General features: G+C 38.0%; 1 protein-coding gene across 5 annotated transcripts in view; it reads right to left on the reverse strand.

Moving 5' to 3' along the window:
• The window catches only part of TLN2 (talin 2), a 155,890-nt gene that overhangs the window by 114,126 nt on the left and 14,274 nt on the right, over positions 1–27,490 (reverse strand). For all 5 annotated transcript variants that reach the window (XM_026077817.1, XM_026077818.1, XM_026077816.1 and 2 more), the window contains 7 exons: positions 15,499–15,669; positions 12,539–12,636; positions 11,677–11,806; positions 10,121–10,273; positions 9,089–9,231; positions 7,474–7,601; positions 1,958–2,021 (listed from right to left, as the gene is read on the reverse strand). In XM_026077817.1, coding sequence (XP_025933602.1) covers positions 1,958–2,021; positions 7,474–7,601; positions 9,089–9,231; positions 10,121–10,273; positions 11,677–11,806; positions 12,539–12,636; positions 15,499–15,634 — 852 coding nt within the window. In that variant the 5' untranslated portion in view covers positions 15,635–15,669. The remainder of the gene's footprint in view (positions 1–1,957; positions 2,022–7,473; positions 7,602–9,088; positions 9,232–10,120; positions 10,274–11,676; positions 11,807–12,538; positions 12,637–15,498; positions 15,670–27,490) is intronic.

Here is a 27,490-nt window from a genome sequence, read left to right on the forward strand (position 1 = left end):
CCATCTCATTTTCCCCATACACAGCTTCTACTGGGAAGTGCACTGCAGACAGACTCCTGGAACATTGTCCAATATAGTCACTTCATTAAAATATATTTGACAGAATTAAGTTTCATACATTTACATTACTGCCTATTTACTCGGCCTTGTCAAATCATTTCAGGGTCCATCGTATTTTTTTCCAGAAACAGACAAGTTATTTCTGCTTTGTCTCAAACTTCTGATTCATGAGAGCCTCACACCTTGCAGTTGACCATTTCTCATGTCTTGCAAAGGATTTCCAACTGGCTTTTTTTTTTTTTTTTTTGGCTAGTTGCAGCTTCATCTATTTTGTCATCACATGAAAAGAATTCTAGAGATGAGGAACAAGCAATGATTTTTTAAAACAGTTCATTCGGAAATGCTCATATAGAAATGGAGTTAAAAGACCCACCTATTTATTATTTAAACAATTATTCAATAGTAGACTTTATTACCTGTAAGCAACTATAATACAGGATTGCCAGTACAAACATCCTCACCTCAGCATATACTCCAGTCAGTCCTTCCAAGAGTCCCATCCTAAACTCCTGCTATTTAAACAGTCTGTGAGTTTGCCTGTCACACCCCATCTTCCCCTTGCATCTTCCCCTCTTCTGAACTGCTGGTTGCCACCCCCTCCATGCTGACTGATGGCAGCAGGGGGAGCACCACGAACAGGGGAAACTTTTTTCCAGCTCCAGTTTGAGTTCTCCACAGAACTGGGAGGAGCAACTGCAGCTCAGAAAACCCTTCTGCATCCCAAGGACACAGCTTGATCAGATAACTCTGCAAAGTCTAGCACAGGGAATGCAACCGGGATCAGAGAGGAGCAAGGAGCCCAAATGTAGTCATTGCAGATGAAGAAAATCACCTGCCAAATTCAAGAACTTTATAACTTGGGAAAACAGCCAAAGTTTTTCAAAAAGACAGCATGCTTTTTCTGCSTTGGTGTTGTGTCTTTGCCCAGCATCAAGTGCAACCACTGAAAAATTTCTTGTCCATGCGCTGAAGTACATCATGATTGCATGTGTAATATTTCACATGGGCAAAATCACATGATTTGAATCTCATACTCAGAAATGAATGAATAAAATAATTTTTGCTGCAACTGCAACATTATCACCACCACCAACTGAAGGTATAAAGGGAAGCATTAGACAACCTTACCTCCAAGCAAGTGTGACAAGCTTCAGGTAGAACAGACTTTCTGGGATACAGCATTCCCAGACTAAGAGTGTAAGAGTTGAAGGAAAGCATGTGAGCTATTCTTGCTTTTAAACTTGTCTCCCAAACAGAGATCGCAGGTCACTGGTATGTTCTTCCAGAAACTCTATGACTTGATTTCAGCTGTTGACCTCAAAATTTTCCAAATTCGATTACGTGGCCAAGTTTTTACCCCAGTCAGCACAGACATTTAGCACATCTATAATTCTCAAACACTAAGAACATTTCCAACAGTGTTGGTGTTTCAGGCTCAACTGTTTCAGTGTTGTACAGTGTGCTGCTTCCCAGGCACGTCACCAAAGTCAAGTAATACAGAACTCTATTACTTGAAGCTCATACTTGAATAATGAATGCATGAAGGGCTGTGCAGAAGAAATTAAACTGATTTTCCTAAACGTGCTTCTATTGTAGTAGAAATACACATCCTTATATTACAATGTAACATAACATAGTCTTAAGAACATTGAATATTCACTCTCTCCCCTTCAAAGTAAACCAAATAATTATCGGTGAAGAAAAAAGGATCAGGACAATAAATCTGGTGAGGAAAGAAAAGAAAAGCTAAGAGATTTTTACACCTCATTTTCTGATTAAGTAAGTCAAGTACACATACAAAGTACATGTACACATACAAAGTACACCCTGTGAAAGAGCGCTCATGTTTTTCTTACAAAGGAAAGGATACTATTATAAGTTTTTCAGCCTTAATTACCTGAAATATTCTCTTTTCAGCCCCTCTTTGTTTGGTATATTCTTTAGGCAGGAACTCTTTTAGGCTAGGAAAAAAAAAAACAACACTGTAGTTAATGGTGCTTTCATGAGGAGGGATGCTTTCCACACTCCTTTATCAGCACTAAGTCCCCCATGCTTCCTAAAATGGGCATAAAATACCTATACAGTGAAATAAAACTGTGGCTGACTAAATAGGGTAAGGTCAAGAGGATAACTGGCATAATTAAGAGAAACATTTTGGCTATATTCTCAAGTAATCTCTCTTCATGTTTTGAAAAGTCATCAAAAGTAAATAAGAGCTGGGACACTTTCCATCGTTAAACCATATGATGTATTTCAGCAGTCCAAGGGTTCACATCCATTTCCAGATACACTTATTGTAGTCTGGGGGAAGAAGGGGTAATCAAAACTTGAGCCAGTTCTGTGTCCGAGTTCAGACACTGCTATTACTTTCCAGTAGCACTTTGATTTACTGATGTGTGGGGACAGATAGTTCTTCCTCTCAGTCTTCCAAGAAACATTAGTACAATGATATTTACTGAAAAACTGCAAAGCCAATAAGTGGACACTTAATACCAGTCAGCATCTCAAAAACAAAGTAATAAATAACCAGTCTTAATTTTTGCAGCACTCAGATACTAAGGTCTCATAATACAGAATAAACTAAGTCTGTTCCGCCTCCATGATAAATTTGGGTCAGAGAGCATCTTTTAATGCCTCACAATATTGTCCAGCTGTACCTCCTTGCTCTATAATAAAACAAACAGTTTTCTCAGCCAAACATCACCTCAACTTCAAGATATACCAACATCATGTTTAACAAATGACAGTTCTTTTTTGAATGGCATCTTCCCATCTGCAATGCTCGAGTTTGATGAAGTGATGCCATATATTCTGCAGTTCGTATTTAGTCTGAAGAGAATTTTTTCACATGAATTTGGGAATTTTCACTCAAGTTCAATACAAAACAAGCAGAACTCCCCAGCTCAAAGAACTGCCCTCTATTGATCTCCCTCTTTGGAGTACTGGGAATAACAGCAATAGGAATGACCAGAGAATCTTCTCCTCATTTTGATTTATTCAGTACACAAGTACATTATTAACACAGAGAGCTTAAGCTTCCTACTACTGCAGAAAGCTAGACAGAGTTTTGGGAAGGATTTCTACTCTGGATTTTTAAACAAGAAAGKCAAAAAAAGTCAGCCTGTTTTGTTTTGTTTCTTTAAGAAAGTCTGGCATTGCAGACAACAGACAAAATAATTCAAACAGTAAGTCAGGATTTTGTGCTTTCTTCAAAAATACTTCCAGTCATGAGATCATTCACTTTGTTCATTCCATAAAACTCTAGCAATACAAAAATAAAAGCATGAGCAAGAGATCTTGCTAATAGTTCTTCCAGTGCCCAAGCAGCTATGGCTTACTAATACTCAATAATGAAATCGCTTCTCAGGACTTATTTATACAGACAGAAGCGTGCAGGGGAGAGGATGGGAAGCCAAATTAATTTTGTAGACAAGGATTGAATACCCCTTACTATCCTAAAAGCTGGTGCTTCTATTCAGAATTTTGTAGTTTAGTTCAGTTAAATCCAGTTTAGTTAAATTCAGTTCCAAGGCCAATGAAAAATAAACCGAGTTAAACCCAGTTTAATTCTGGAAAACAGATTTATGCAGAAGAGTGATACAGTTTAATAAACACACTTCCAATTCTCATCTTTTATTAACAGGAGTTAGTTTTCTTAGTTATTCCTATGTAGAAAAGCTGTCAGAATGATTACTTTGTCTACCTATCTTATTAACCAAAACACACTTCCTTAAAAACAGACTGAACAAACCTTATTTGGAGCAGGAAAAGGTAAGAAAACAAGGTAGCTTTTTGTCCACTAAGCATCAGCCCATACTTGCTCTTGCAAATGAGGCTGGCAGAACTGATGCTCTTCCCTTATACAACCTTCCATTTATCAACCAATAAGAAATAGTAGTCACCTCCACTGAAAGGCTGAAGTACTAGTTGTAAACAGACTCCAAAATTACTTTAATGCTATCTATAATCAAGGCATTTTCTTCATTTATTTTGCAACAAACAGTTTTACTTTTTTAAACAACTTGTTTAAAGGAGCTGGCAAAACCACCTGGAATATATTATTCAATTAGCCTTCTTTATTTCTTTAATTACACAATATTATTTTGGACAATGAACTTACTTCAAAAATATCTAATAGCAAACAGTGTTTATGTAACTTGATCCAGCATGAGCTTGCTCCTTCAGTTCCTCAAACCATTTTACTTATACTAGTGGCACTATTTTGACTGTTTTTCAATAGCGTAAATGTATATCCAGTGTTCATGGACAAAGACAGTGTAAGATAGGAATTAGTATAAGAGACTGCATAAAAGTGAGCTAAATGATTACTGAGTGTCCTTGGAAACAAAAAACAAGTGTCAATAGTTTTAGCCACTCCTTATCTACATATGCATAGTAAGACTTCTTTAACAGATATTTTTTCATCAAATTTAAACAGTGTTCCTCTGCAGATGCAATCCAAAAACATAAGCCCTCCTTCACGCTCTTCCTCATACAGCTATTTGCAATTTGATAGCCTAGGAACTTTCACAATTTACTCTGGCATGAGCTTCAAGGAAATTCCAACAGCCAATATCAAAGTGTTAACAAGATGCATGCAGTAATCTTCATCTGTGCCAAGAATCATTTATCAATGACAAAAAAAGAGATGAAAAAATTGTCCATATAAACATACTGCAGACATGGCAAACTAAACTAAGCTGTTTTAAAACAATGCTAAAAAGAAAACAACCCTATTTTGCTACATGCTGTTTTCTGTATGAGCAGATGGAATATCCTTAAGGGAGTCGGCAGTGTATTGAGGTTCCAATGGTGAGTGAATAAACGCTTTTCAACCATATTTCAGATGGAGCTATAGCACAGTTTAAACATAACTACTTTCATGCTCGAACAGAAGCAGCGTTCTTCCAAAGAACAAGAAACAGTTGGATGAAACCTGTTCAAAAAAATAACTCATTCTTTCAAGAAGAAAAAAATGAAATGTTTTCTGAAGAGAGGCACATTTTCAGAAAAATCAGCATTCCTCTATACAACATATAGACTATTCATAACCAGTCAGGAGAGCTTGGCTTGTTTAGGTGCACAAAACAAAAGCATGAGGTTTCACAAAAGGCTCTTAGGAAAGCTAAGTACAGCCAAAAGTATACAAAGCTAAATCAAACATGCAAGCTTAAAATCAGGGAGTTGCAGGCTTACTTACAAATCAAAAATCTGTAATTTTATGAAATGAATTCTATGCCAGAAGAGTGAGAGACTAGATTTGGTGGCCTAACAAGACTCAATCTTAATACAGTCAATACCTCTTTCAATGAAAATAATAAGTACAGAAAATGCCCTGCAGACAATTATAAGGTTTTAAAATTTGAAATTCCAGTTTTATGCAAATTCCACTAGAGAAATATTCTCTTCTGACATGAAGTTCATGTTCATATACATTTTACCTCTTCTAGCATAAAAAGATACTGCACTTTATGTGTAACATTTTATTGCATGATGGACTTAAGTCTGTCTAGCACTGCTTACAAAACAGAGGTATCATCCATCCAGCAGTTCCTGTCCAATGTAAAATACAGCTACTATATGGGACTTAAATTGGGGGGAGGGAAAAAGGAATCTTAGTCAGAAAAGACCAAGTCAAAAACCTGTAAAAAAATTTAAGTAACTGAACTCTGCACAGCAGTTTGAGAAAACTATTAAGTTTTTTGGGGAAATATTGCTTTAAAAATCAAAAGCAGCTATTATGGAGAACAGCTAACTCCTGAAATCATAACCGTGACCCAATATTAACTTGTCATGAGGTAATAGTCTAATGGTTTGCTGCAGGAATACTTTTCTTGGGGGGAAGGAGGGAATGCATGGAGGGAGAAGAGAAGAATAAATATTCAGTGGAAAAACCCCAGAGAAAGATTGTTGCATAACCAGCCATAGTGTGAGGAAATAAGGACCGGGAGTGCACTGAGGCTACTACGTTGGGTCTCTGTGATTCGGATGAGGTATCAGTAGCTCTATCACAAAAGGCTCACGGGCCATCAGTAGCAAGGCAGAGATGGCACAAAGGAAAGCTGATTACTCAAATTAAGCTGATTACTCAAATTAATTGGAACTGAAGCAAGTTTGCATATGTGATTTGTTTGCATAACTGAGCATAACATAACACCTGCTTCAGGAACTTTCATAATAACAAAGTGTTTTGAACAATGAAGCTTGTAGCACTGCACACTCCAAAGCGAGTCGTCATTTTAAAATGATTCCCTGAGATACAGTAAGCCACAGACTTGGGCTCACCAAGGCAAGTATCTAAGAGTCAGCACCCTGCACTCACCATGGATTCATGTAACAGAACAGAAACCAAACATGCACCCACTGTTTTGCGCATCCTTATTAAGGCTTCTATGAGCCTCACACGAAGCCAATGCTTGACTGACTGCTCAGTAACTAGCTTTAACTTCTCTCATTCCCTTTCTCAAATTCCTGCCTTCTGTTCATTTCACCTTAGGCAAACTAATGAGAATAGTCAAAATTGCTAGAAAGATGGGGTATCTAAACTTTAGCAACACTCAGCTTGCTCTGCTGAGAACATAAAAGTAAGTACGACAATAAAGGTGAAAGGATGGGTCAACTGTAGGCAGGACTCCTGTCTTGAGTTTGAGACAAAGAGCACAGTCCTAGATCTCCATTTATACAATGCCATGAGAGGATGAATCTATATGATTAATGCCACTAACAAAAAGTCTGGAAAATTTAACCTCTGTGCAGAGCAATACAAATATTATTTGAATAATATAACATCTTTCCATTCACACRCTTTCCTAGCAAATCAAGCATCTGTCATACATACTGGTGTACGCTTAATTCACAGATGGCAGTACTAAATGGAGGCAAAAGTAGACTTCAAAGCAAGAATAAAATTCCATTTCTCCTAACTCAGTAACTRAGGCATAATAAACTTTTTCAGTACACTCTCAAGTCTAAACCAAGATGACGACCAACATATGGCTTTTGAGTCACACCTAGCTTTTGAGTAGTCCAGGGCAGTTCCGATGCAGGAACCCACAGGACAGAATGGAGCTGCACTGAAGGAGTGGAGGCTACTGGGTAACCTCAGCCTTGGCTGTGGGAGAAAAGAGAGGGCTGGCACGGCCAACATTACCAGGTTGTCAAAGAATCCAGTCGCACACCTAACTGGCACTGCTGGGTCAGACAGTGCCATCTGCTGCCTATAAACCACTGCCAAAGGTTCCCTCAGCAGTTAGGATTGCTGATTTATGCAAAAAGGCTCCTGCCACAGGGAGACTGCTGCAGCAAACACAGATCTAGCTACCTCTGCTTTAAGGTCTAAACTGTGTCTAGGCTTAGTTACACTGGGTTACACTGAAGTGACACCCAAATTTAGAAGTTAGCAAAAGCGTTTACTCTAAAAATCCAGGTTTGTGTTTGTGTTCTACATGAGGTCCAAACTGGATCTGTGCTTGAAAGCCTCCAAACTCGCAGGCCTTCTCAAAAGAGACGGGATGGGAGCCATTCAGAATGTCATCACGAGCCTGTAAGAGGTAAGCAAAGACACATCAGTGACAATTGTTGCATCTCTGAAATTTTCTGAAAGCTTGAACATATGCCAATAATCAAGCAACACATCCTCCTGTCTGAATATCTTTGTTACTCCACTGTGGACATGTTTATGCCCCAAAACAAAGGGCCAGATTCTCTTCTGGTGAGTATCCAGAGACTTACTGAAACCCTGATGGTGATAACTTTCATCGCCTAAGGACCCAACACACATTTCCTTTACTATGTGTATATGTAATACACAAGGTGTATACACACACACACACACACATATATACTTACATATATAGGTATATATATACACACACACACCAACCAGTAGGTACTTAAATACATAACTAGTAGGTAAAATAGAAATACTATTATAGAAATAGCAAAAGGAGAAGGCAAGCAACATTTTCCTTTCTTTTGTTTAAATTTAGTACTCATAGAGGATGACAGATTTTATAGCTCTGGAAACAGAAGTCTCATCTATCCATACAGCAAACAGTGGAATGGCAATATTAATGCATACTGCCATAACAGCAACCTGAAGAAAATATCTAAGGGCAAGAAAATGGCTCAGTGTGATACAATCCTCTAACACACTTGAAAATTCAGTGAAGTCAAAAAAAACAAGGCCATCTTTATCATTCACCTTGGAGTTATAAAATATAATTTAGAGAAATTCTATTTGAATCAGCTGGAAGAATAACAGTTGAAGAACCTATTAGCTTTTTCAATCAACGGCACTCCCACCCCTTTCTTTTTTGAACTTTAACACAGAGTTCAAAAGCCTACTGTCTTCAGATTGCATTGGAGCCTGCTGCACCAAAGCCTACTATTGAAGAGAATCTTCTGCAGAAATACTCCCAGCTTGGCTAGGKTATGGCATCTCCAGCAGTTTGGTGAACCTGTCTAGGTGGGCTCCTACTGTGTCCCATGATACGGTCCATTTTGGACAGGACACCTGCCTGCCTGCCTTGTGCTATCTGGGTTGAATACTGGAGAGTGGGTGGGAAAGCAGCTCTCTCACAGATCATGCAGAAAGAGAAAAGAGATCAACAGCAGAAAGCTGGCCGCAAGACTGCAATGAGATTCAATGTTACAGAGAAAGTATCACCTACAGGAAACAATCATGAAAACTACCATCCCAGATCCCTGAAACTCTTACCCAAAGACAAGATGCATTCATGAATTTTAAGGAAGGCAGGACAAGGACACAACAGTCAGTGGATTTTTATCTGAGTCTGCATTATTGTGTTTAAAGTACTTGAATAAAAGGATTTGCAAAGCCTCTGTATTGTCAGATGTTCTTGAAGGAATAGACACAAAATCATAGCACAGCCAGAACTGGAAATCTAGAAGATGGTGTATTTCAGCAATGGAGGAGTCAGCTATTCAGCTTTATTTTTTTTCTAATGAACCTACACAAGTTACCTCAGACAAGGTAAAACAGGTACCACTGGTCCACATACTATACCTGAACATAAAGCAAGTTCAGCTGAACAGGATCTCTTGAATCTACATTCTGGTCTGAATAAAAGAATTTTCTCCTTAATAGTAGTGTTTCATTTTCATCAACTCCTTGCTCTCTAAATGTTCGGCTGTGATCTAACCAGTTTACTGTAACAGAACCACAGACACACACGTTGTTAAATATGCAGTGTTGCCGGTGCTAATAGCTGTTGTGAAGATCATGTGATAATTGGCATTTCAACTGTTGCTTTCATTTAGGTTTCTAGTCCTCAGTGTTGAGAGTTGCTACAAATCAGAATTTAAGAAGGAATAGCACTGCCGACAAACAGGAGTTTACTACAGCATGATACACCATTAATACTGTTGAAGGAAAAATTATAGTAACATTTAATTCAAATCTTAAAAGTTGTGTTGTAAAACAACTTAAAAGTTCAGAAATACATTTTCCCCCTAAAACTGCCAATTGTTCTGTTCACATTTTGATATCTGAATACATTTTGAAATATCCTTCTCCTGGTAACAGTTAATCTTAGTGTCCTAATGTAAAACGCAAATCATAGTTCTGATGACTTTTTATATAAAACAAATCAAATACTACCTTAGTTCTTTGGCAAACTCCATTTACATTTAAAATGTATACCTTCAAAGACAAAACTACCTTTTGACGACTTTCAGTATTAAGGTTGAAATAAGGCATCAATAGTTAAATATCCTAGTTTAATGAAGGGGAAAAGGAGATCAGTATGGAAATGAGCTTCCCTTCCAACTTATAACTCCCTCCCCCACCCCCCAAAAAACACAGAAAACCATTTCAAAAGACATGTCGACTTTCACAGCTAGAAGCAACAAATGATCCATTTAACTACACTTGAAAATACTCAGTAGAAAATGAAATTACAAATAAACGGGTGCAAAATACAGGAAGCAGTCAATTGAGAGACATTAAAGAATCAAAAAATGCATTCCCATATGTTTTCTTACACAATTCTGTGGAAAAAATATTTGTCCAAGCATTATCCTGGAATACACTACTTACAATCATCATCTGTATGAAGCTTTGCCTTCAACTTTTCCATTTTTCTTTCGTCACGCAACAACGTCCTATCTTTCTTAAGTGTCCCTGTGCTCTCTTCTTTCTTCTCTTCAATGCTTTCCTGGATTAAGGAATATTCTTCATAATTTGTTATTCCTGCAAGTATAAATAAATCCAGGGWTTATAACATTGAAAGTTTAATGCATTTTAGGATGGATGAAATATTCTTTTCTATAGCACTAATGCTTAATTTCAAGTATAGTAAAGATATCCCAGATGAAAGACTTGCACAGTATGGGGAAGAGGATCCCCAAAACAATCTACAAGTTCTGCATTCATGATCTATTGTCCAGTGTTTGACATAATCCTTCCAAAATACTGTTAATTCATTGTATTTTACATTTGTCACTTTCAGAAAGATACTCACTTTTTTGTTATCTTCCAAGAGCAGTTGCATGATTAAGACCATGATGCATTTTAAATTAGCAGTAAATCCCGGGATGCAGACATGCCAAGCTACAATTGCTTCCTGAGAACCAGGTAATTACAGTTTGCCCAGGACATATAGAAGAAACATAGCAGAGCACACAGAAGAATGAAAACATGTGAAGTATCTCCTTTAGGGCTTTAAAACTGTCAATTCTTCCTATGAATTTTACATGAAACTGATTGGAAAGTCAGTTGAAAGCCTTTAGCCTATGTGCCAAGTCGCTCTCATTTCTTTGTTCTGCTTGCTCGTTCCATTGTTTGGTAAAGCATGATCATGTTATACAGGAAAGCAAATGAAATGCTTGCCTACATGACCACATTCGTGAAAATTAGTCAAATTCATTTTTAAAGTAAATCAGTTACAGCACATTAGAACCCTGCATAGAAACACTCACACAGAATTAAAATGGACCAATTTCAATTTAGCTTAATTCACTTTCCAAGTAAATTAATCTAAATTAAATTAAGGCCACTTGAATTCTAAAYGAGAATTAAGCAAGGGTTTAAGATGATTTAAACTAATCCATGCTGAATGCATGTTTATCATTAAATTTGTATTAGTTTTCCAAAATGTCTCTATTCAGATAAACAGAAAGACAGACCATAACCAATGTGACACACGTTAGACCAGCTGCTCTGGATGGCTTCCATATTTAGTTTTACAAAGAACACAGTGCTGTGGTGCCCTACGTTTAGGTATATTTCCAAGGTTAACAGCTTTCCTCTTTTGTCATTGCAATTAAGTTTAGTGCTAATTCTCTGCCACACAGCAGGAAAGCATATGTAGAACTAGCAAATACTGAAAAAGTTAGAACTTCACTGTCAGATAACTTACTTTCTTCATCTGCTGAATATCTAAGTGGTTTAGGATGTAGCTAAACTGTCTACTGACTTTCATAAGGAAACCTGGACAATGGCTTTTAAGAAAGTGTTTGATAAAAGTTAATTGATAAATTGAAAAAAAAATTTTTGAACATGCATGTCATTTTTTTAATCCAGAAGAGGCATTCAGAATGCAAATATGGCAGAAACCCCCCAAATTCTTGCATATGTAGGTCTCAAAGTCTCACCTATCCTGCTGCAAATGGTAACCAGCAATTCACCAACTGTTTTAGAATCATCCACCATGACTGTTTTCACTGAACCATCCAACATCCGTATCTTTTGAGGTCTCTGTTTCTTCTTGTACTCCAATATATCCTAGGGAATAAACAATACTGTTTCTAAATGCTTTTGGAAGCCACCACAAAACAACCCACTAGTGTAGAGGCCTGAAGCACTGTTTCTCTTCAGTTTTGTTCACTCCCCACCCCTCCATGAAAAGTTTTTTTTTTCCTTTGTTTTGTATAATATGGGCAAATTTATTCAAGTAAAAAACTCCGAAGTGACTACTTGCAGTTCTGTCAGACTCTTGAACAATGACAATGCCATTTTTCATACAGTTGTCTTAGCCAGCAAGACTGAAACAGGGCCGGGTAAGTCACAGCATTTGTGCCACAAAAAATGATTTAGCATCTGAAGAGGATACCTAGACTGCAGTGATAGCTTTGATCTGGATTTCTTAAATGCACAGCATAAGACTCAGCTGTGACATGTTCCAGGCACATTCAAATCCACTCTATGCCTCAACAACTATCTGGGATATAGAAAGAATAATCCCGATCCAAGAACAAAAAAATGAACCACTTCTTGGTACTACTCAGAAGCACAGCTTTGGCTGGAAATGACAGATAGGGAATACAACATAAACTCATGACTTTGTTCTTTTTATTAGGTTATTTTATTTAGAACTGATGTTGCCAAAGATGACATGTACAGGGTAATGGCTTCTGCACCCCTCCTACCTCTCCAGCTAAGTATTCTTTTTTTCTATTTGGGAAACAAGTTTTCTAAAAACCAGTTGATGAAAGAAGCAACAAACTTGCACCCTACCCCATTTCTCAGCATGTAATAATCCAGCGTTCTTCCAGCCTCCAACCATATACCTTTTCGAGGATCTTCATCTGACAAGAACAATCCATAGTCAGAGGCTGTGGAACAAAAGAGAAAGTGGGACTTTCATGGAAGAAAAAGAAGAAAAAAAAGAAACCCCATCTAATAAAACCAGCACGGTAACTACAATTCAAGTTTAAGCTTCCATTACATTTTCCTTCCATTCTTAAACTTAAGTAGAAATACTTTTTCTGTGTTTCGTGAAATATTTAGTTCAGCAGCAGAGAGCAGGGTAGGTCAGGCTTTATAGAAAACTTAAAGGTTTCACTAAGCAAAAACATGTCATAGATACTATGTAATCTATAGCATATTTGTAATTAATTCTTCTCAACAAGACCTTTTTAATGCTCATAGGTCCTGCTTTGTAACTGACTAGCCAAAAATACAGGCAGTGGATTTAATAATTTGAACACTGACAAAATACACTCTTCCAAGCAGCAGTTCTAGTTTCAAACATATCATTTGGGGATGGGGTACRTGTCCCCCCCCCCCTTTTTTTTTTAATATTCCACAGATTAAGGTGCATTTATGCAAAACTTCTGAGTTTTCTTTGGTAGATGCATTAAGTTTAGGTACTTAAAAAATGTACAAAAAAATTAACTTGAAAATTTTATGTCCATAATAATCTCAGGAAACACCTGCACCTATTGCAGGCTAAACACATGCCAATTTTCTTCCTTAATAAGTAGTGAAGGGTAAAACTCTCATTGTCACAGAAGAGCAAAACCAGGTTTCAAAGACTAAACTCCAGGTGTAAAGATCTCAGGTGTCAGTTTAAGGCCTACCAAAGCATCTTCACGGCAAGCATATATGTGAAGAATTTATACACAGTACATTCTTACACAATTTTACTACCGCAAACAGCAAAAGCTACTATTCATCAGCTGAGCCTGCTCAAATTGCAGCTCTACCAAAGTTTAAGCTAATGCCTTTTTTCAACACAACCTGGCCAGCTGTGCGCAAACAGCATTACAGCTGCTCAGTGCATGGACAGTACCTTGCACACTTTCAGGCACATGTCCAGACTCCCTGTGATCAGTGTCAAGTAAAAAGAGCTGCTACAATTTCTGTGACACTGTTTCATCTTTAAATGTCATGTATAGCAACAATTTAGATCTAAGAGTTTTACCTTAAATGCATGTTATTACTCATATATATATACACACACACAAATGTATATATAAAAGCATATAAAAGATTTTGTTTGATGAAAAAATAGTGTAAATGGCTTGAAAATACAAAAGTCTGAAGGAAGAATCCTTCYAAAAACAACTGAATATAAAACACAACAAAAGCTTTCCTGCAGATCTTAATTTAAAAAAAATCCACTGGAAAGCCAAGCGATCCGTACATACAAAGATGCAAAAGCTGAGTAAAGAAATCAGTTGGATAAAATCATTTTATAATTTGAGCTTATAAATGTGATCTTTATACACACATTGTGATCTTTAAACACAAAGCACCTTACACAGAGTACAGAATTACCGCAGAAGCACAGGCTGCTTTAATCCTTGCTTCTGGGGAATGCACTCTAGTAATGAAACAGTCGGAGCTGTGCAGCTCGCACACTAAYGGCCTGGCCGTCTTTGTGCCGCTGTGCAAGCCTGCTTGAGAAGTGAATTTGCAAGCTTGATAGCCATACTACAACTGCATTTTCTGTGATGCAGGATATAGCTTGATCCACCTATACTGTGCCAGTAGGAATTTTCTGAACTAAAAGGCAAACAAATGTGTTTTAACAACCATAAAGTAGAAGGGAAAAGGACACATTAATATTTTTTTCCTATTCATCCAATTTCAGAAAGTTTTGTTTGTTCAAAAGACGTAATTGTACTGCAATCGTATGTAAAGGAAAAAAAAATACTATTACATAAGCTACACAAAGTTCCTTAGCTTTCCTATGAGGTTCATGACATTGAGGGATATTTAGTACTCAGATTCTCTGAATTCAACAGCTCTTCAAAATTAGCTGGTAAAAACATACAACTTTCATCCAAAAAATTGAAGCTCTATAACTAGACTTCCTACAGACTCTTGCAAAGGAGAATCATTATTAAATAGTATCATACATGTCTAACACATTTTTGTAACAGTTGAGACAAGGTTTTTTAGAAACAGCTCTAAAGTTGGAAGACTTTGCATAAAAAGCAATAAAGTCCCTGCTCTAAGRATTATATTCTAGTGGCACCAAAGGATTCTGAAGAACCTGAATTCGCTCAGAACTTCAGTCAAGTTCAAACCAAAGTTTTTCTCTGAGTGAACAAATATTTTACAGGACTTTTTCATTTAATTTACTCAATAGGCACAGAGATAGTTTTGGAGATGTCCAGCCATTCTTTCGCAATCTGTATCATCCCTTCCTTTACCAAGGTACAGAATAAGTCCATCCAGATTTTCCTAGAAAGCATTGCCACAAACATTGCTGCAAAAAAAAATGGTACCAGAAAAAGCGTTCTTCAGACAAAAACCCTGCCTGTTGCAGAAATGAAGAAGAGCTAAAGAAATTTGTATGTGTATGTTTGTTGGGGGTGGAGTGGGAATTGCCTTTCAGGCAAGCAAACAATTTATGTAAAAAGTCAACGCTTCACAAAAGTTCTCTTTGTAGAACTCTGCCTTACCAAAAAACAAAACAAAACAAAAAACCCACACCCACACAATCTTTATCTTAGATTGCTTACAGATACATTTGCACTCTACATGTCACTCCAGAGGATTTTTATTTATATTAAAAATATTAAAAAATAACCCCCAGCTGTCTAATAAATGGACAAACAAAAAAAAACACTGCTAGAGTAACAGAACTTGGGTCTCTGTCTTTTTATTTTAAATTTAAATTAAATTGTATTTTAAATTATATTCAAAATTAAATAATTTAACTGAGGGCAAATTCAGGAACTCACCTTGCCCTGTCTGAGCCTCTGGCACTCGTTCACGAATAACTCTGCAGGCATCATACACTGCAGTGGACGGTTCAAATTGCATTGTCTTTACCACATTGCACTGGCGGACACAGATCTTCAAGGAAAGGGCCACCATGGTGTCAAATCACTTGCAAGCTCCTACTAAAGTACCTGAAAAAGCAGAAATAGCATTCTCTCTCTGAATTTTGCATTTAATGCTTTAATACACTCACCTTTTCATTAAAGAGTTCAGGTGAGACATTTACAAATGCAGTTCTGTATAAAGTCACATTATCAGCAAGCTAGAAACTACCCAAAACAGTTATTTTTCTTGGCATATTGGAAGGTCATTTTTGGGAAAAGGCGTGTATGCATTCTTGAAAATTAACATTTTGTCTGAACTACATCAAAATGCTGCATGAGGAAAACAGTACGCTTACTGGGTATACAGCCAAGAGCGAGTCATTCACTCCTGACAGAAAAACAACAACAATTTTCATCGATTTTTCACTCTTCAATATCAAACATTTAATAACAAATTCAAATCTGCAGGTCAAACTTTCAGTAAATATGCAATACTGAATTCTGAAATGTTAACATTTTCTCCTCCTTTTCAATGCCAGACACATTAAAAGAAAAGGGCAGTGAGGGGAAGTGGACAGATTGCTTTCCAAGGAAAGAGATAATGTATTTTCAGACTGGGAAGTTAACTGGTCCCCCAGCAATGAAATGGCTTTTTTCCCACCACACCTTCTATTAGAACATTTAGATTAGCTGGTAGCTATAAACAACTTAGAATAACTACTTAAACAGAAGCAGAATTTTCTTAATACAAAACTCCTCTTTCTAAAGAGTGTAGAGTACGCAATACCATGTGTTGTTTTTTTTTCCCCAAGTCTCCACATAGATCCCTAGATTTTTTATCCTGTCGTGCAGCTATCCAAAGTTTCAGCTCCAAGGTATTTTTCCTTTCTATTCTAGTTCAGAAACTTTGACAGCTTTTGTCTACAGAGCAGGAAGCTCCAGGCACTTTTTGTTTTGCTTCATTTTGTGGATGGTCTGGGTTTCATCTCCTGAGCCTTCCCTTGCTGTCGTGACACTCCAAACCACTCCCCCATCCCTGGGCTTTCCACACTGATCTCCAGCAACTCTTCACAACTTCTGATAAAATCTTCTCTGCAGAAATTCATTATGCATATTTTAGATAGGAAAACTTGGGAGATGCCAAGGACTCTGATTAACTGATGATAATTTGAGCAGGACACACTGCTACTAATTCTAAGCACAAATTTAAATCCCAATTGTACATCTTTTTACAGCCCAAATACTCAGTACCATTTGGCAAAATCACTGTAAAGAATAGTAAGGAACCATCATTTACATTTCATCAATGATGAAAAACAAACAACAAAAAAACAAAAACAAAAACCCCACCACATACCAAAGCACAGAGCTCAGTGATCAAACACTTCTCCAAGGCACAAACAACGAAATCATCTCTCTACCAGTAACACTTAGAAGTAGCTCTGGCTCTAAGATGTCATCCTTGCCCAAGCAGAGTTTCAGGACAGCCCGTCCATCTGCCTCCCAGCAATCAAATCATCCTACCAGTATTTCGTCATACTTCCAAGACCTCTCTCTACCAGCATGAAACCCTAGAGAAGTTCACAGTGACAGATTACAAAGACACTATTTGACAACAGCAAGACAATGACTGTATCTGGGAAAAGGGGGAAATGAGAGAAAATATACAAGAAATATCAATGCACACACCTCATGGCTTTCCAAACCTTTCAGCACCTATTAAAAATGCATATTTTGAACCAATCATTCTAGCTGGATATCAATAAATCAAGATCTTTCCCTACTACCAAATACCATTTTCTAAAAGATGATGTTCCCAATCATCTTCGTCTTTCAAAAGTAATCATTCAGTATAGCAGCTGCACAAAATAAACACAATAGAAAAATAAATCTCATTGCAGTATTTCCACAGAGATTCACCACAACCAGCTACAGTTTGGTACTTTATCAGTCACACACAAGCAAAATCCAGAGCATTACGAAAATAAAACATCCCAAGAAACCACAGCTTGGAACAATTTTTCACCATCCAGAATGGTCTCAGGTTCACGTGTGTGCATGCATGTGCACTGTTAAACAACAAAAAAAATTGGCACACTAAACAGCCAGAAAAAAGCCAGGTCAGCTTTGAAAGCAGTCTGGCCAATTTGCTCAGATAGCAGTCCTGGCCAAGGGGCCACCTGGGCGAGCTGGCTGCTGGTCAGCAGCGTGAAAAGGCGAGACACCAGCCCTGCTCCCTCCTCCGCCGTCTTGGCCAACGTGCTGGGGCAGGGCCAACACACCGCAGCCCTCTGGACTCTCCCTCTTTGCTACTTCCTTCTCTTAAGGAGAGGAAGTGATATAAAGTGACACCAGGAAACAGATAAGCTCAAGAGAATGGTTTTGTCTCCTCCTTACTTTTTATTGCACCTGAGGATGAGGCTAGCAGGCCATTCACAGCACATTGCAGGACCTGATTTGATTATCTTGCCCATTAAAAAGGTAAAATGAATATTGACCTTGTCCTGGAAGCTCAGGCGTTCCCATGAACAAGCAGCTGTTTAACTTTCAGTATAAATGACTTTGGACAAAGGGAAATAGCCATTCAGGGAAAAAAAGTGAGCACGTTCAACAGTTGTCAAAAAACAAAACAAAAGAAAACAAAAACCACCACACGCCCTTGAATAGCACATGAAAAGAAATGTTCCCCTCTCTACACTCTAACATATGCAAGAGCAACACAGATGACTGAATCTTTCCACTCTGACGTTGTAGTTAAATGCTCGTAATACAGTCGCACAGCCATATGACAACACTTTCCAACAGATCTAACTAGTCTTTTTCTGTTGAGTTAAAAATAGGATCCATTTGAGACATTATTCTGTCTAATGAAATGACCAACTTTTCTTGGTAAGGAATACTAGACAAATGACTGAATGGTCATAAATTAGCACATACCATGAAAATTTCRCACCACACAAATCCTTCATTACCAGCACTGCCAAGAGCACATCTCATGTAAGTTATAGTGATGTAATATTATTTATTTCTTAGAGATGAATCTTTTAATATCACTTCATAAAAAAAAGTGAAATGCCAAAGTTATGACATGAAAACAAATACACTTGCATGCAAATAGAAAAACCCATATTATTTTAAATTACCCTTTTCATATGGAACACTCGAAATGGATTTTTAAAAAAGGGCACACTAACTCATATCCAGACATCCAAATGTGGCCAGTAATCTCCTCTCCCGTGAGGAATTGAGAAAAAGGTACAGAGAAAGAGCAAAAGGTAAAGATCAACCAAACTTTAATAGGAAAAGTAAAAACTTATCAACAAAAGTATTGTGATAAAATTCTTGCAATTTTGCAGTTTGAATTGAGTCTTTTATTAGGTTAACATAAACAGAACAAAAAACAGATTTCAGACAAACATGGTCTGACCATGTAAGATCCAAAACAGAACAAGTCAGAACTTGAAAGCAGTTTAGTCAGTGAAGCCTTATGTCACACACTTTATTAAAGAAATTAAAACCAAGCATCTCAAAATTTACACTAAAAAAGTTCTTTCAGAACAAAAAATTCTGTAGTTTCAGCACTTGTTAACATTTTCACTTTGTAAACACGCACCAGAGGAACCACAAAACCCTGTGCCAGAAGGAACCTGAGGAGCCCAGCTTGAGCCCCTGGCCCTGTGAAATTACGTATCCCTGTGCTATCCCTGGCAGATGCTTGTCTAACCCGTATGTACAAAGCTCCAGGGATATTAAATCCACAAAATCCACAGGGAAGCTGCTTCACTTCTTTTTACTGTTTCTATATTTTGAAAGCTTTTCTTCCAAATTTCCARCCTAGGTATTCCATGTTGCAAATGAGTCTTAGTTCCTGCCCCCCCACCAATCGACATGGAGGATTAGTCCTTGTATTCTTTAACACAAAATTTCACAGGTTGGGATCCTGTTACTGCGTCCTCCCATTGCCCCATTTCTTTTTTCAGGGTCAGATACAACTCCTTTAAAAAGAAAGGAGCTAAATCTGTTAGTGCTCTGGTCTCCTTCAAACTCTGGAGCATGTACATCAAGGCCTCCAGCCAGAGTGCCAGTGCCCACACTCTGGGAACCCCCAAACCAAGGTTATAACCAGTGCTGGAAGCAAGATGAGCAGGCCTCTGCGTGCCCATGGGGCACCTTGGATACAGCATGGCAACAAGCAAAATAATTTCAAACATAAAAAGACACTGGTATCTGCTGAAAATTAAGATGCAAGGACAAAGCAGTGTTAAGGTTCTTTCTAGTAAAGTAACTTTAGGCTGTGGGCTGGCACGCCACTCCGGCTGTGGTTCAGCAAGTCATAACCACTACAGCAGCCAGCTGCCCTCCAGCTCCACAGGCCAACAGCCCCTCTCAGAGTTGCCACCATCTGTTTGTACAATCGCTTTCCACACCAATTAGATACATTTTTGTGTTGGCCATTGCACTTCAGAGAGAATCTTTTTTTCCTTAATTTTGGCAGTAGTGGGTTACGGAGCAATTACAGTTAAGCTGGGAGAGCCAAGAAAATGGTAAACTCCAGCAGAGGAACAGGAGATCAAGCGATGGGTGCTAAGGGATGGTCACTGTCCCAGCTGGGCCACCTGTGGGCGGCACACCCTGCCGCTACATAGCTTCTGGTCACTGCAACTGCACAGCAGAAATCTTGCAGCAGGCACCTGCACTTCCATTTGCACAGTCTTGCTTCAACTTTCAGCTGAAGTTACTGAACACCTCCTCAAAGCCTCCTGCATAGACATGTCTTCCTAACAACTGCTGGATCTAGGATGCTGCTACTGTTAAATTACAGAAGGTGTGGGCTTTGAAACAGACGCATACTCAACGAACCTTTTTTCTTTAACACTTCTTCATTAAAAGAAATTTTCTGAAATTCCCTGGGAAAAAATATTTACAAAGCTGAACAGCTACTCATCTCTTCTAAAGTAGGTATTCTCAGTGAAACAGTATGAACAAACAAAGAAAATACTTTCTTAGCTGAAAAGATAAATATTTACAGGTCTCAGCATTCCATTTTCTCTGAAATGAAGGAAGTTTTTAAAAATGCTTTTCTATTGATTTACTTCTTTGATAAGTAATAAGCCAGAAAGCATAAAGGTAACTATGGAAGGCAAGTCACAGGATAATAAGTCAAACAAATAAGAGCTGRCATATATTCATTAATTCTCTTTCAGAAGCATCACCAGAGTAACAGGAAGTGAGCCAATGTCCAAGCATACCCATCCTTTAGTTGCACTGGGAATTCAGTTAAAATTGCTTTTCTTCCTGGTATCAGTCCAGGAGAGCTAACCAAAACTACCCAATATCCAGCAGGACTCCCAGTGCTGATCAACACTCACTCATATCCTGCTGCCTTCCTTCATTCACATGTCCTAATGATAACTTCCACACACTTTGGGCTACTGCAGTAAGAAATGAATAGCCTTTGCAAGGATTTACTCTCCGCTTTTCTTCTTCCATATAACTCGCCTCTTTCCTGCTGAGGGACTGCCAAATAATTAAACAGTCAGTAGGAACTCTAATTTTTAAATGAACATCCAAGAGGGCTTCATGGCCCTTTGCTCTGTTCAGCAAACTGCTTGAGGCACAGCATTCTGTGCCACACACACCATAGCCACATTAGTTAAGCATTTGAGCTGAGGAAACACCAACCCACTACAGTTCTACTTTAACCAGACGCTGTGCAAAATCACTAAATAAGAATAAAGACAGAAAACAGCATTTGGAATTTTAATTAAGTTAGTGCAAATTAATTTCACACAGTTCAGTAATGCCAGTGACATAACACAATTAAGGAGTGCCTAATGTAGGTATGTAAAAATGCTCCAGGCTTTTTCTCCTGGAGAAAATATTTCTAGAGCAAAGAAAAATCAACATATCCAGATTTGCCTGGACAAAGTTTTATTCCAGTTACTCCAGAAGTCAAGGTCAGCCTGCTCTATTTGTTCAACACTTCAGAGAACTGCCTGCCTGGGCTTTGTCCAGACTGTTTGCTTTGCAATGAGGGGTCCTAGTGGGCCACACCATAATTTTCTACTCTGGCGGGAAACTCCTCAGTCTTTCTGACTGAGAAGGCTCTATAGCAAAAGAAGGGGCACCACTCGCGAATGAGAGAATACTTGGCTGTTGGTGAACTTGCCTGCTGCTCCAACAAATGCCTAAGACTGAAGACAAGCCAGGCCATTTGCTAACCAGATCCTTAAAAATGCCTTCCATAATAGTAGGTAAAAATGAAATGTCTKCTGTTTGTGAATTCTCCCATCTTAAAAGCATTGAGATGGATGACACCTGTACTGATCAAGATAAGGCCTTCCCTACTTGGAAAGCTTTTATGTTTTTCGGCAGGCTCACTAAGTGAATGCAGAGTCAGCGAGGAATCAAAGTCTACACTAATTTGAAAGTTCACAGGCCAGATCAATACTGTGGGTGTGAGTTTTAGATAATATACAGAAGGTGTATCTGCTAGCTACAGACTGCCTCGCAATGTCCCGTGCACATTAACTGGCATGACAAAATGACAAATGTGACAGCCCCGCTCTGCTGGACTGGGTTGGGGCACTGATGTAACAACTACCCAGTCAGCTGCTTCTGCAAAGAGATAAAGTTAAGCAAGGGGAAGCACGGATATGCCAAGGAGCATCTTACAGGGACTCTCCAGAGACACCTAGCCCAGAGCAGAAGGCTGTGCCTCTGACTATTGACCAGGAAAATTTGCACACCATAATTCAAGCAGGAACAAGTATTATCAAGCTAAAAGCATACAATAAGACAGCAGGAGAATAGTTTATGAGATGTATGAAAAGGAATTTAGAGGGGAGACCATTTAGTAAACACTGACCTCCCCAGTAATTTGGGCACCCACCAGGTATTATTTGTACCCTTCCCATGCCAACACCTGGGGTATTGATACCCAGTGGGGCAGTGACATTGTCAGTGTATTTTCAACTGCAATGCTAAACAAACGGAAAATTCAATATTTTTATCATCTCTGCTTAATGCTATGAGGACATGAACACTGTTTTGCCTTCTATTTCACACCCTTGCAAATAAAGTGTTTTAACTAAGTATACCATCCAAAATAACTGAAATAACTACACTTCTATTCTAGGCAAATGTAGAACAGCTAACACTGACACTGTTGAATATGGACTGCACCCACCCTGTTAAAGCAGAGTTTCAACTGCCTCTGTTATGGTTAAATGTAAAGCTCTGCTATGATTTAGCAGAGGTTTGTCTCCCTGGAGATATTTCTTAACTGGTTCATTTCAGCTTGAGCAAACAGAAATCTAGGTCATGAGACTTCACAGTCTAGAAGCCTGCATATATGCATGCTAGTATGGTCAAAGCTAAATATTTTTATACTAGATTAAATTTGTAACAAGATCCAGTGGGTCAAAAGTTCTGTATTCTCAGTACTCCCACCAGTTAAATGCTGGTGCAGGGCACAAGCCAAACAGGACACGTGACACTTCCTGTTGTTTGTGGCAACTGAATATCTAATTTTGTTTGCAACAYGTCAAAGATTTCCTTACTGGTCCAGTGGATGGCAAGAAAACCTTAAGCAAAAAGTATACAAGAATACAAGCCCTGTTGGACTACTAGCGACATTTTGTACTGCCAAAATTATGAATTCAGATGGAAGTGTCATCCTTCAAAGTCAAGTATGATGGGACCACAGTGCAGACATTTGAGCAGATGATTGTTCAGACATTAAACAAATACTTTTATTATCAAAYTAACAATGGCAATTGAACTAGTTGGTCATTGCTACTCTCAGCAATACATTTATCATCTTATATGATTATCCTGTCAAAGGTCACACCGTTTCCTTCCAAGGAAGCCTGCCTTCTCTTTAGTATTCTACAACTGCCCATTTGCAGCTCATCTGAAGCAAGATGCACTCAATCAAATGTGTCTAAGAGGTGCTATTAGTATGCTTTCTCAGAACAGTAGGCTTCTCCACCAGATCATTGTATAGAATCTGATTAGTCATTTGTGGGTTCTATATCTGAAATATATGTCCATGTGTTATAGCAAGGACTTCATCATCAGTTCCTTGATGGACAACACACTAAAGATCTCATCACTGGTCAGCTGCTTTGCCATTCCACTGAGAAGAGCGCAGAGGTGCTTCTGGGAGAACTTCTAACACTGATGCCCAAAGACCATATTTACAAACACTGCACTAGGAGTTATGCTGTCAGTAAGTTTAGGAGGGAGCAGCAATATGCACTCATCCAGCAGCCAGAAAACACAATCTCAATTTTCCTCAAGTTAGCTCGAGGATGAATCCAACAGCGGTAAACCAATGCACCAAAAGTTGATGTTATAAATGGCAGTGAGTAGTACAGAGGCACTGATTTAGTGCCTGGGTCCAAAACTACTCTATCTGGCAACCTCGGGCACAGCATGCTGTTTGAAGCATCTAGACAGAACCCTCGAAGCTCAAAGAAAAAACCTCAAGTGTTCCTTCCATCAGCTGTAATGCAACAAACAAGACTGTACTGCACAGAACACCGTTTATTCTACATTTGTAAGATACTCGTAGACAGTTTAAATCCAAGAATTTTTATATTCCCCCCAAGAAAATCCCTAATCAACCATAATGCCTATATATACTACAAGGTCTGATAAGCAAGTTTACATTTAAAATCTTCAAGAACCTCAGAAAAAATACACAGCGTTTATCTGTAGTGTAGTCTTTGACCACTTGAAAAACTGTAAAATGAAGGTGTCAGGCTGAACTAGGTCAAGTTTAGGAAATACACTGTTAGAGTTTTAGCAGTTAATTATGCTCTTGTCTGTTCACACGTAATCGTACAGGTACAGTATCCATTTTACTAAGTACCCAGCAAGGAAGTATCCTCAAGCAGAGTTATGTAAGAGACCAAACTAAGCGAGTCTTGTTAAGAGTTGTATAGAGAACATTCAGTTTATCAGTAATACAGTTTCAACTACAGTTTGCTTTTTAAATCAAAAGGCATATTTGCAAAGTAACTCACATGAGTGCATCTTCAAAAGGAATATGAATTATAAGGGAGTACTGGAGAAACATCATTTTTCCCAGCAGAGCCGAAATAGCTTTTGGGTAACCGAAGCGAACAGCTTGAGTGGAGCTAGATCTAAAGTTGAAGTCATTAAGCTTATGAGCAAGAGTCTCTTATATGGCAGTCAATGACTAAACTCTTTGGAGGGGTCTCTCCTTCCAGGCATTTGATCCTATTTGGTGAGAACACTGCAAGAAAAAGTTGAAAATGGGCAACATGACTGCCTGTAGAAACCACAATATGTGAGTGTACATCCTTTTGCCAGGTTCTTCTCCAGATGAAATGTTTTCAAGATTGAGACAAGACCTTTTATGAGGCTGCTCGGGAGGATGGTAATAAAGGTGCTCACAGATGCCAAGAGTATAATTAAGACAGTATCTGAGAGAAGAGGTGGATTTTTTTGAAAATCATAACACTGCTTGAAAGGTTAATTTAGGTCTATCATAAGTGCCACAACTTGCTTGGAGATTAATAATATACAGCTTCAAAAATATTTTCTGATTTCTAGTAATCTAAGAGTAGACAGATAAATAGGACAAAAAGAATAAATGAAGATAAAAATACTTTCTTTTCTGTGAAAGAGTTAAGCTGATACAGATTTTCCAAAGCAGCAGATTTAAGTATTCTAATTATTTCATCCACAGATTCTAACTCACACTGACAATGGTAATAGGTTGAACTACCAAATGGGCTGTTAAATCCAGACTTGCAGAGTTCTGCATATTTGCTCTATTTTCATGCTGAAATGCTACAATCTTTTGAAGGGGCATTTTTAAGTTGCTGCATCTGGATTTACAACCTTCAAGCACACTCACTTCAATGCTTCGTTTTACTGAATTAATTCAAAGGAGCCACTCAAGGTTCTGAACTATGCCTGACACTTCTTGGCAACTGCCCCAAAGTAGGATGAAATAAGCCATTTCAGAGTTGTTAATTTAGTCATTAAATGACATAGCTAGAATATGACCTAATGGGTTCATCCACTGTGGTCCAAACTTTAAAAAGACTGAGGAAACGTAAAGTGACATGCATAGACAGAGTTTAGAATATGCCATTAGTGTTTTGTACAGTAATATACTATGCCCATTCAACAGAAAGTCAGGGAATCTTTCCTTAGATACCAAAACAGTATTGCTAGGAATCAAATAAAGATGGCCAGGTAAATTATATAAGGCTTTATCTATTGCTTTTCTCCCACCCTCCTGAATACCATCTGATGCCACCCTGAAACTTTTTATTCATTTTCTTTTCTAGGAGACTGGTAGTCAACAGTTACTTCATTTATACTCCACTCTTATTACCTACCTAAGAGAATATGAAGGCAACTAATGGTCTGGTCAAGTTTCTTATAAACTTCATCAACATACTTCCTTATTTATTTTGGAAGTTGAACTAATAAATAAAATAAAATCCACCTAGCTATTGAAATGACAGAAAAAAATCCATATCAATCATTTTCAACACCATCATCTTGAATTAGATGAGGTAGACAAGTCTTCAGGACCAGCTGTGCTACAAAAGACAAGAAAATTTGTGAGGCCTCAAGTAAGATCCTTTTTTGCTGGTCTTCAGCCTTACATAGGCTAGTTCTCTGCTCTCATTGCTCTACCACACTAGACTGCACAGGCACTGAAATGGCTTTCAGTAAGTTTTGATCAATTCATCCCAACAATCAGTCAATACAATCAATTACAATAGCTCTCTAAAATAGGAAGTGAGGCAAGAAAAAATAGTTATCATTTATAAAATGCTATTTGGAGGAATGCAAATCTAGTCTAATAAGTTAGTATTCCCTCTAATTAAGTAAGCCCAGAAGAACTTGAAGGAGGACTACACAGGACTGGCAGTCACACTGACAAGAAAAACCCTTGTCTCCACTGTGAAGCTCATCTGCTCATCCAGAATCTTCACTAATGGAGGATTAAGCTAAGAGATTCCTGACTTGGAAAACCATTATTTCATGCAGGCCTATCCGGAGAGCAGGATGGTTGGTAATGTGTTCAGTCATTTAGCAAAAATTTAAGTGGATAGCTTAGAGATTGATTGTCATCTATATTAAACAAAGCATGACAAAAGAGATCCCAGTAAGAAAGTCATTTCTACTCTTCAAGGTAACTCAACTTTTCTCCATTCAGTTATTTAGTTACAGTGCACTAAAATTCTTCCTATGTCAAAACAGCCATATATAGAAATATGAAGAGCACCTTAATCAGTATTAAATGGTTCAGTATTAATCCAAGTGCTTGAACTACTTTATTTATACCTTCAGTATTACTAAGCTGGTCAGGAATACAAGTGACAGCAAAATCACTGTTAGAGGAACCATATTCATTTCCATAACGTCTTTTGTCCTAAGACAATGATAAAAAAAATCAGCTAAGAGGCTACTGAATGCTTTCTTTCTCACCAGGATATCAGTTCAGAACTTCTCAGCACAAAACCCACCCATTCCCAATGGCCAGTGTATGACATGACATTAGCTTCACTAACACACTATGTATTAATATAAAGCACGTTTATTAATACTGATGCTTCCATCTTCTTGTTAAATCCTGCCACTCTGTGCCATTAGTACAGGCCAATTACTTATTACAGTTACAATAACAAAACACTGGCACATAATAAATAAAAATGTACTGCGAAATGTCAAATAATTAATAGAAACTGAAGAATAGGTAATATGTGCAATGGTGACAAAGGCTTAAGATTCACTCTGAGGTAAATATTATAAGGTCATTCCAGAAGCTACTACATGCTAATATGGATTAAATGAAATCATCATTAAGAACCAGACAGTATTAGAAAGCATATAAGAAGCCATATGGTACTGG

This window comes from Apteryx rowi, unplaced genomic scaffold, assembly GCF_003343035.1.
Source record: "Apteryx rowi isolate R43461 unplaced genomic scaffold, aptRow1 scaffold_463, whole genome shotgun sequence".
NCBI lineage: Eukaryota > Metazoa > Chordata > Aves > Apterygiformes > Apterygidae > Apteryx > Apteryx rowi.